This window comes from Colletotrichum acutatum (assembly GCF_030867785.1).
Source record: "Colletotrichum acutatum strain CBS 112980 chromosome Unknown BDZ83scaffold_155, whole genome shotgun sequence".
In the NCBI taxonomy this organism is placed as follows: domain Eukaryota; kingdom Fungi; phylum Ascomycota; class Sordariomycetes; order Glomerellales; family Glomerellaceae; genus Colletotrichum; species Colletotrichum acutatum.
Genome location: NW_026849149.1, coordinates 1 through 10,791, shown reverse-complemented (window position 1 = coordinate 10,791; position 10,791 = coordinate 1). Strand labels below are relative to the sequence as shown.

The window sequence follows — 10,791 nt, the reverse complement described above, 5'->3', positions numbered from 1 at the left end:
ATTGGTGATTGTCGTCTGGTGTAAAGAAAATGTCAATTGACGTCGCTGTCGTCATGAACTCTAATAGAGGGTTGTTGATTGCCCGGGTGCTCAGTCATCAATGTGATGCCGTTTCTACGCAGTATAGCGGGACGAACGCCCTGGAGCATCGCAGAGTTCGCGCTGCCAAACCCATCAGGCTCGAGGGCCGTCGCGCGCGCAACCATTTTATCTGCCACAGTGTCACCCGACCTTGAGAGAAGGGGATGGATGACATGCCAATTTCTCACCGGACACAGCGAACAGGGAGTTTGGAATGTGAAACACGAGACAAGCATTTCCCCGCAAGTCCAATTCTTTGGCAGCCACTCTAATCACGAGGCTCCCACTCTGTCAGTTGGCGATGCCCACGATGGTCCACGAAAGTCTCCAACTGCCCCTCTCGGACTCTTCTTTGGCAATGCCATCAGCGTTGTGTTTGGCTTGCGCAGTTCGTAGGGAGGCAAGAGGAGGCAAAGGCCAGAGTCCAGGAAATTGACTGCGGCAGTATGTTCGCCCGTATTGACCGTTCATTGGCCGTATTCGGTTGACTCGGATCGCAGGAACATCCCGCCAACCCTTTTATTGGGGCCCGGGTTCGTGTTTGTTCCAAACTTCCTGTTCAAGACTGTTGTAAGGGGAGGCCATTTTGGGGAGGGTTTCCCAAGAGCCAATCATGGCAGCCAATTCCGGCACTCTCGGCCTCATTGAAAACGAAGATGAGTGAGACACAGCCACATTCTCCCCCCAGACTGGAACTCGTGTCTTTCCTCGCGAATGCAGAATGTGCAGAAATGCACAGCCGCTAAATCGACTGAAGGAGAGATTGCGTTCCTGATGGGGGATGGTATGGAAGGAATGATTGAAAATAGAGACATTTGAGGCAGGCACGTTATTGTCGAATGAGGGAGGAAGGAGGGGCGCCTTCTTTCCTTCTACTGCCAGTCTGTCACTCTGTGCCTTCTGTCTGCCCACGGATTCCTTCCTGTTCCTGCGCCTGCTCCTGTCGTACCTGCGTCGGGCGTGCTTTCGTACGTGCGGCGGTGCCTTCCTCTATCCCCCTGGACCCTGAGACGACCGCCCCCTCCCCTGAATAGGTAGGCAGATTGCCTCGCCTGCTTTCCCTCCACTTTCCCCGTGTTTTCAAGGTGTCGGGTCCCTTCCCAAATTCCATCCGTTCCTTCCATTCCTTCCAGGTTGCTTCCCGTCCCTGCCCGCCTCAATCTCGCGCGCTCTTTTCCTCCTTGCCCCCTTCTTGCTTTCCCTCGCCAACAAACACAAACCTTCCGGGTATTCACTCTTTTGTTCCTTCCTTCCTGCATCTCCTCTTGGCACCGGCCACTTTTTCGTTGTGTCTCTGTTCGCAAACTGTTTTCGCCCTTCTTCACTCCAGTCACTCCTTGCATAAAAAAACCGTTGGCAATCAGAGAATGCGATAGCAGGGGCTCCGAATCCGGTTTCACACAAGCGACACAGGGGCGAATCCACTCATTACAGACGAGCCAGCCGCAACCCGCTTGCCGCAACCGAACGATAGGAATTCGAGGTCGACCAAGGCGATAGTTGCGACAAGAAGCAGACGGCTCAAGCCAGGGAATTAAATACGAAAGGGAGGATTCCACCTTACTCGACGCGACGTGACGAAACCTACGATACTATCGGAACTCGAGGGAATTCTATTGTCATTACAAACGATAACCCAATCCACAATCGAATCGTTACATCATATCCACAATAATCCGATCCCTCCTCTGTCGCATCATGAGTTCCTCTTTATCTGCTACGAGCCTTCTGGCACCCGTCGCCCGCGCTGTGCACTACCTCGCTGCGCGCGATGATTGCGCGGATGGCAACAATAGCTCCCGCTGCGAAAAGCCCTTCCAGTCCTCCAAGATTATCGGTATCACCATCGGCATTACTGCGTAGGTCTACCCGAGCTATTCTGCACTCTGCTTATTGAGTTCTGCTTGCGTTCGCATGTCGCCAAGCTACTCCAGAGCCTACCTCAGCATTCGTCGTTCAGCCAAGACTAACATCATATTTCTTAGTGCTGTGCTCATCTGCGGTACCCTTGGTGTCTTGACTGTGTTGCACATGAGAAGACAAAAGCAGGAGCGCAAGGAGGACGAAATCGACCTCGAGATCGATGGCGACGTCTACGACCACCCAACCATGGGCAAGCCCCCGCGCGCCTGGCAGCCGCATGGCCAAAATAACCAACCTGGTAACGACAACCCCTTTGAAGCCGAGCGCCAGCCTCACCAGCGAGCCGAGAACCCTTTTGAGCCGGAGCGCCGGTAGTCACTCAAGTCGTCCCGTGATAGGGACCTCTTGAGATTCAGATACCGCACTTTAGCTGCACTTTTTCACGAATGAAAGAATTCGTCAACAATCATTATGGGTTTCGGGATATGTCGGATTGGAAACTTTATTCTGCTCGTTAGGCGGGGGGATTGTACATAAGCCCACCCCCCTCGAGCCCGATTTTCGTCAATCATCTTTGCGAGCATGGCATTGCGTCTTCGAAAGTATTCATTTTCTTCGCTGAGAGGGTCGGATACGTTACGAAGTCATGGTTTCCGATGGTTGTCGTCACTCGGAACCGCAGCCTGGTTTTTGGGGAACGCGACATACGACTGAGAGGATCGGGGGAGCAGTGGGCATAGCCTCGGCACAAATATGGTCAAGGTTCAACTCTTCTGCTGCCTGGAAATCATGGGGGATACAGTCGGTTGTGGGGAGGTAACTTGCATATTGGACTTGGTGAGGCTTGAGCCCACCAGCCCGTGGGAGGATTCTTGTCTTTCGAGAGATGGTCACCAGGCATCGGTAATGCTAGCTAGCCCAGCATAATACAAACATGTTAAACCAACTTCTCTCGCCATCCCGAATTGAAAGGCAAGCTCATGATCGCGGGCACCTATCAATCACGTAATTCCCCTAGAGTTCTGTGCTTCATGACGTCGGTCTCAGCAAGCAGTGCGGGATTCGCCAAGCTTGTGATTTGCGGGCAGAGGGGAGGGTTCGCTACACGGGAGCTACCGATGCGACGTTTGTAGCTTTTGCCCATTTGTCGGCCGATGGGGTTTGTCGTTGCTTGTGATCTGCGAACCATCCGAAGTCTCGTCGCCAAACTTTGGCATATGCACGACTGAACTTGGCCGTCTGATGTCGGCTCCGCCCGCCTCTGTGTGATGTCAGTCGCGCTGAACTTTCAGGTTGGGGCACGCTCGTGGTCTTTCCGAGAGGGGTCCGTTCGCAGGCCTTCCAAACTTGCATGCATCGCAGGCTGAATGAGGTGTCGAAATAAGGCATTACTCCATTGCCGTGCGTTCTCGATGATACAGCTTCCCGATGAGTCTCATTACCAGTTGAAGTATGAAGCTGGCTGGACTGGCGCAACGCTACTAGCCCTTCGCATTCGGTGATTCGAGCCGGCTTTGACCACCTCACTGGACCATCTGCCGTTTCGCATGCTTCAAAGAAGAATTTCCATCCTTGCTATGAGAGGCTTTTCTTCTGGGCATAGGTCAGAGGGAAGATATCTCTCCTTCCGCTACAGGTATTGCATCGCCAATCCCGCCTGCTCTTGCCCCATGGAGGCGTCAGGTACCTTTCATCGTCCTTGGAGGGGCAAACCACAGGGCGAATCTTGGCTTCTCGTATTCTCAAGTGGCGGCCGCATGATGGGCCGAAGCCAGGCATGATATGTATCGCTGTATTTGGACATGGCCGACGACATTTCAGGCACTCGTCGGACCGGTCTGACGAAGGAAATCTGCGTCTTTTACGACGAAGGGGGACGAACTCGGGGTAGCTGTACCGGGCCGTGGTTCCCAGCAACACAACAACCTAACCGAGATGCATACTCGTGTCGTTCGTCTTGTCATACAGCTCGACAGATGCATGCCGCGCCTAATGGGAGCCGTTCCTATGCGAACCCCGCCTCGCTGTGACGCTTTTCGGGCGGCTCGTCCCGTTGTGATCGACGCGGCCCACCGTGATCGTCACTCTTCTTGCCCATCGCATCGAGGCTTGGGCTGGTCCATCGACTGTAAGTCTCACGAGACGGATCTTTGGGCGGTCGAGATTTACACCGAATTTCTACTATCGCTCATCGATGTCTGCTCGATTCATCCGTCATGGCATCACTGTGGAATCAAGGTGCATCGGAAAGCTGTGCAAGGGGATGTAAAGGGCGAAGTATTACTCACTTGAGTGTTGACTGAGTATCTTGAGACTTTGCCAAAGTCTAGAGCGAAGCTGAAGGCGTAAAATGACATAAAAGCTCTCGGTTCTCGCCCTCCGACTTCATTTCTCTTGGTCTCTGACTCAAGCTGCTTACACGAAGACCAGAATCTTCGTTCCGCTGATACTCCTACACTGTCAATATCTTTGAATCCCTCCACTATCGATTCTCAACTCAACCACCTAACACAATGGCCTCCTACTTCCCCGAGGGCGAATGCTTCTTCGTCCGGTCGTCCCTCAAGTACGGGAACAGCTGGTCTGCAGACGACGCGGAGCAGTTCTACAGTCACGTCCTCATAGAATACCAGGTATGGCCCTGGCTTTTCATCCCCCAACTTTTGGTATCTAGTAGCTCAGAATTTCCATTTAGTGGAACGGCTGGGTCGGAGCCGGCGACGTCGCGCCGACGCACCCGCGGTCGAAGATCCAGGGCGGGTATCCGGACCTGTATGGCACCCGCTTCGTGCAATGGGACAGGTTCTTTGTCGGCGAGAGCAAAACGACAGACCCCGGGAGCATGCTCGCCATCACCAGCTACCCAAACAGCCTGAACTGGAACGAAATGCGCGACCGCGACAAGGGCGGGCCAAGAAAGTACATCCTACGTCCCGTGAAGATTCGTAACAAAGATACAGAGTGGCTATGGATTGAGTAAGCATTGACATATCACCCGGCTATGCGCCAGATGATCCCAAAGCTGACCGCCCTCTTAGTGCTACAATTCCGATCCGGGCAATCTACTTCCCCGTCTGCCAACAAACGGACGAAGCCTACAAGCAGTACTGCACATACGTTGTCATCGACTTCAAGGCCCGCGACACGGTCAACTGTTTCAACACCGTAGGAGAGCCGCGAACACACCAGTGCACTCGCGAGGCAGGTCTCGGTCTTGATCGGGGCCTGTCGTGGCTCTTCAAGGTACCAGACCTGGTGACGTACCTGTCCATCCCTCACAAGGTACGCAATCCCGAGTACGGGGTATACAACGCCAAGACCAAGACCGACGCGCTGTTCCTCGTCGCATGGGCGGGTTTGAACTGGAGATCCAACGATAATCGAGCTGAGGAGGGATTCCGTCGTGAGATCGATCTCGCCAGCGTCATCAGCGCGACGTTCGGTGTTGAAGTCGGCTGGCGTCCGTACAAATACTCTTCCTTTATCCTGGATCTGGTCACACACGTGGTCCAGCTCGGTCTTGGGTTCATTCCCGGGGCCGGACCCCTCTTGTCTGTGGCCTTTGGAATTGGATTGCAACTTCTCAACGACCCTGACACGTTCAAGGCGGACAACGTTCTGGACATGAGCGCCGCGATCCTATCGACATTGATCGCCTCGGCCGGAAAGTCGAAGAAATACGTTGCCCCGGGATTTTTGCCGGGTGCAGCCACGTCAACGAGGATGGCAAGTATGCGAATGGCTCCTATGGCTCTGACATCGGCTTCGGAGGCTGATGATATGATGGCTGATGAGGTGGAGACCATCGATGAAGGGGACGCCGCCGAGAAGAAGAGAGCTGGTGAGGAGGAGAACGCACGGATCACGACGAGCATCCAGGCTCAGCGGCAGGTTCTTGAGTTGAAGCTGGATGAGGCATTCCGGAGAGCAGGGTACTGAGACTTGTCTTTTTATCTTGCAGATATGACTCTTCAGGCGTACATATGCCCAAAACAGTCTGGATGGAAATTGGAGGAAAGTGAGACGTTAAGATGAGACTAAACTATTCATACACAGAATATTTGGACGGAAGACTCAGTCCAAGGGCTTGATATTTCTTAAAAATGCCATAGTGTAGAGCTCGCCAGAGGGTCTAACCCAAGCCACAACGAAATCGCTGGCAGCCACTTGGTATCGCTTATCATCGTCATCCAGCGAGGGGAATTCAGGTGTGAGGAAGGGTTGATATCCGCCGGCAAAGGATGACGTGAACACCGCTCCAAGTGATCAACTTCCCGCTTACATCGATTCCAAAGCCCTGCCAACGCGGCTTTCGAAGCATGACAGATATGTTTTCTGATTCGGCATCGTCCATGGTAGAATCGGCTGCTTGGGATGCGCGGATAGGCCTTTCTATGGCAATGTCCTCAAAGGAAGTATGCAATTTCAAATCGTCGGGCGAGAAAGACAGGCTGAAGAGACTGCGTCCCACATCCAATACGTTTGTGCATTGCCCCGAAAATATCGACTACATCCGTATTTTCTGAGCCTTATCCGCTGATTCCAATGATTCCGAGTTGGAAGAAAATGAGATTGCAGTGATGCGGGACCCGGGCTCGCAGAGGGCTTGGCGGGAGTATTTGCTTGCTAGCCACAGAGTGATCTCTTGACCACGGCCTTGCACCAAGGCTACCCATTTCTAGTCTGGTGATATTGCGAGAAAGTCGAAGTTGTCCGCTTCCTCGGGCATATCGATGTGTTTGCCTGTATCAATGCTCAAGTACCTGATACTATGGGACGCTTCATCTGACCTGGACTCGCCATCCTCGTTTGGTACATCCATACATATGTGGAATCTCGACTGTAAAGGCTGCCGATCACCAATCAGGCGTAACTGCAATGAGCGTCCCGGCACATATAGAGACTCGTTACTTCAGCCTTTCATCTACTGGAAAGAAACTAAAGAGCCAATTGCAAAGGAATCCGAATCTGCCGGAAACAAAACCTCGCTCTTTCTCGACTTGAAAAGATCGAGATAACTAGGGTTGCGAGGATATGGAGGCTTCATAGCATGGATGACTGTACTGTCTTGGATATTAAAGATTGCCGGCTGGCGTGGAAGAAATATGCGCTTCGAATCAGGCGACAAGGTGGCATCTCCTGAGTCCTCGAATCTGATATCTCCATCGTTTTTGAGTTTCTGGTCTAGCTCACCGGTATCAGACGACTAAATGCTAACCTCGTTGAAGTCGTCGCTTTCGTCCATGGAAATAATTTTTGCCTTTTCTTCGGAAACTATCCGATTTATAAAACAGATTTTGATCTGCGCAGACATTGGCTGCATTGGTTGATTCAGTCCACTGCCCAGAGTTCTGGGCTTTCGGATCATGAATAAAGACCAGATAGCAACTCTGTTGCTCTGGGCAACAATGAGGAATTTGCCAGCGGGTGAGAATGCCGCTACCCAATACTCAGGACGAAGGGAAAGAACGCTGAATGGCTTGAAGAGGAGAATGCTAGTCAGATCTAGGAATTGGTAGTGTTCGCCAGTATCGAACGACGAATTCGAGATAGCGTCACTACCGGGGAGAATTTGGTGCGCAATGAGCTTCGAGTCGTGTGAAAAAGCCACAGGTCCACGTGTGACTTCTCCGCCTGAGGCTCGAGATGTCCAACGACCGGTGTCGATGTCCAAGGTTCGAATTTCTCCATCAGCTTCCTTCACGATCAAGAGGTTTGTGTCTGATACGAAGGCGAGCTGGCTAACCACTGGCCCATTTGTGTCAAACGCGCGGAGGCAGACACCCGTCGACACTTCCCAAAGATGGACACCTCCACGTACAGATAAGGTCGCTACAATCTCAGGATTCGGAGAGAAACTGACAAATGAGCCCCCTTCGTGATACAAAGTGTGAACTATCACCACTCAGAGCTCTGTCCATAGATAGGAGCTGGAGACTATGCCCCGTAGTTACTGTCCATATTGCAGTGGTAAGATTGTTGTATGAAGCCGCAATCTTCTCTGAATTGTGGGAAACGTCAATTTACACTACGTCGCACCGATGGGGGGGGGGATGAACATAGTTCCTCGCCCGTCTCAGCGACGTAGACGTAAATAAAGCCTTGTAACGCTGATGCGATCCGTTTCAAGTCCTTGAAAAAGGTGACTGGGACGTATGGATCAACAGAGTGAGAGGAGGGCATGCGGATGTTGGTCATGAAGACATCCAGGGCGAGCGACCAAACCATAATGTTCCCGTTGCGCTCACTCAGCGCAACAAGTCTGGAATCAGGAGAAACCGTCACGGAATAATATTCTTCATGCGTTTCCTCAAGACCTATACCTCAGACCAGAGGCGCCCATTCGGACTTTTGCGGTCGTTGGAAAGTGAAACACTTTGGGATACTTCTCATGGAAGCTTGCCGGATAGAGCTCGTCGTGGGAGATAAGACCAACGCTGACCAATACAGTTGCATAGGATACTCGAGAATGACGGAAATGTATTTGGAAATCAACATCTCTGAGTCTTCCAAAAGATTGTAAAGCCTGCCTTTTTGTTGCTGCCACATGTGTTAGCAAAGCGGACAAGATAAAGTTATTGATTCTTTGTGACTTGTTGCTGCGCATATACATTCGCCTTGTATTGGTCTCATGACGCAGAAAATTTTGAAGCTCACCTTAACGAAGGGAACCAGCGTGTCTATCATTTGGATAGCCCGATTGGCTTCTCTGAGAACACGGAGAGCCTCGATCCAATGAAGGAATCGATCTTGAAGGAATTTGTGAACTTGATCGTCATCCTCCAGAGGTTGGCCTGCTTGCCCTAGGTGATGGAACCAGGAACGGTAAGCATCTCATTGCCGGTTTGAGACTGCAGAGGTAGTAATGCAGAGACCTCGAGAGGATACCAAGGCAAGCAAGCGCCATTTTCCAATGTGTTTCCTTGAAGTCAATGGAGAAGTCCCCAGCAACTAGACTTAGCAAAAAGTCACGGAATGACGAGTGAAAAAGCTTCACCTCTACGTCTTCCTCCCTTGGAAGATCAAGAACTGACCTAAGAGGCAACAAGATACCATTGATTTGTGAGGGCTTAAGACATAGCAAGCTAGCAATTGTGGATATCGACAGAGGCTGCTCTAGGAGTATGATTGCGCCGATGACCTGTCTGAATCGTTCAAGCAGGATAGTTCGTTCTGATGGAATTCTTTCGCCTCGGAACTGTTTCAGTACTGGCTGATACGTCTCTTGAAGTTTGTCGCTGACGCCTCCTTTCCGCACGGTCTGGACAAGCTTCAAGAGCTGTTCCTCTGGAATGCCGAACAGTTCGTCTCGGATGAGGCGGCATGCTATTGCTGCGAACAGAAACAATGGTATTGTGATGTCGACAAGGGCGTTGATCTTCTTCTGTCCAGGCTAATCTAGTTGTAGTTTCTGACTATTGATGCATCTCGTGTTCCACCAGTGTCTGACCTCTGTCAACTGATGTTGAAGGTACAAGGAGATATCTTTGGAGACAATCTCATTTGATGTGTCGTGTAGTCGAAGTTCCCGGTACAAATCATTGTTGGGAGAACCACATGCATCGCGCACTGCCACCTCTGGCCTGCTTGTAGTAAGCAGCTTCAGGCCGCAGCCATCGAAACATGCAGCCTTAATCAGTAAACGCAGTAAAACTTCAACGTCCTTCTCATTCGAACACTTATCCAATCCGTCGAGTACCAAGATCAAAGTTCTGGCCTCCCCTGAATTTGGCGCTGCCTGTCTGAGTAGGTTGAAGACAAGCTTAGTGAATTGCTCCTCCATACTCTTGGAAGAGATGCTATCCGTCTCCTTGATCGCTGGGGAGGGGGGACTCTAAGCAAACGCATCGGAGAGGTAATGTATTGGCTTGATTCGGGTTGGCGCTGCGCTAGCTGACGGGCTAGCGTACCGAAAAGCAACATCGCGCTGCTACGATCAACTTCTCCCCTTTTGAAAAAGAACGTGGCGCTAAGCATGTTGGCCTCGCAAAGGTCATGGGCAATTATCCGGGCTATGATCGACTTTCCCGTTCCAGCCAATCCACTGAGCCGATGAAGTCTCTGGCCAGTAGCATGAAGAGCCCAGCCTCTAATGTCGCGAAGAATATCAACTCTGGTGCTTGGATGGCATCTCAGTTCATGTTGGTTTTGATAGTTGTCTAATTCAGCGCCCTGAGCCATTGGCAGTTTGTCCAGAGTGTCATGATCGATTGTATTTTTGATGGCGTTGACATCTTCCTTAAGTGAATTGACTGGTGTGCGTTGGTCAGAAATTGGGAAATTACAAGTAATGACTTGCGATGAGATTATCTGAGAACTACTCACTAGAAGACAATACTTTTGCTGCAGACTACTCATGCTCAATGCTCTGACGCGGAATCCAACAGACCAATGAATTAGCGAAAGAAGCGGCTGCCATGGCAGCATAGCCCTGCCATTACTTGATTTTACAAGAGTCGGAGTAATCACAGATTCCTCTTATAACTAAACAGGGGAAATAACTCATCAAACCAGCAGCTTCCATCTCGAAGCATAGTAGGTTCTTTTCCTTTACTAGTACATCCCGCTTCTAAACATCTTTCATAACCTGATCCACAGAGGCTACAAGTCCGTAATAGACAACGGGAAACAAATCTGCGTCTCGTTCCGGGCAACCCACCAAGTCATCAGCGCAATAATCAGCCATGTTCTTATTTGCATCATAAACAATATCGCTACGGAAAAGCGTATCGGAGTTAGAACTAGGCAGACCATAGTCCTTTTTCAAGATGTCGTTCTTTAGACGTTTTACAATATAGTCTTCAAGCCGGTTACCTTCTATCTCCATATCAGAGGTTAGGATGCTTA

The 10,791-nt window shown here is 51.1% G+C and overlaps 3 protein-coding genes across 3 annotated transcripts; 2 read left to right on the top strand and 1 right to left on the bottom strand.

The window, feature by feature from the left end:
• Positions 1 to 1,779: 1,779 nt before the first annotated feature.
• Positions 1,780 to 2,319, top strand: BDZ83DRAFT_723770 (uncharacterized protein; the record flags this gene model as incomplete). The annotated part of the gene is made up of 2 exons (XM_060512597.1): positions 1,780 to 1,940; positions 2,067 to 2,319. 2 exons carry the CDS (start codon positions 1,780 to 1,782, stop codon positions 2,317 to 2,319), a joined length of 414 nt encoding a protein of 137 aa, XP_060359197.1.
• A 1,932-nt stretch (positions 2,320 to 4,251) lies between these two features.
• On the top strand, positions 4,252 to 5,883 carry BDZ83DRAFT_744809 (uncharacterized protein; the record flags this gene model as incomplete). The annotated part of the gene is given in 4 exon segments (XM_060513168.1): positions 4,252 to 4,577; positions 4,640 to 4,920; positions 4,983 to 5,657; positions 5,676 to 5,883. The coding sequence occupies 4 exon segments, from the start codon at positions 4,458 to 4,460 to the stop codon at positions 5,881 to 5,883; spliced, it is 1,284 nt and encodes a 427-aa protein (XP_060359196.1). The 5' UTR covers positions 4,252 to 4,457.
• A 1,639-nt stretch (positions 5,884 to 7,522) lies between these two features.
• BDZ83DRAFT_553397 (quinon protein alcohol dehydrogenase-like superfamily) lies at positions 7,523 to 7,967 on the bottom strand (the record flags this gene model as incomplete). The annotated part of the gene is made up of 2 exons (XM_060503504.1): positions 7,523 to 7,818; positions 7,850 to 7,967. Coding segments are annotated over 2 exons (414 nt in total), but the record flags the coding sequence as incomplete, so codon positions are not given.
• Positions 7,968 to 10,791: the final 2,824 nt, after the last annotated feature.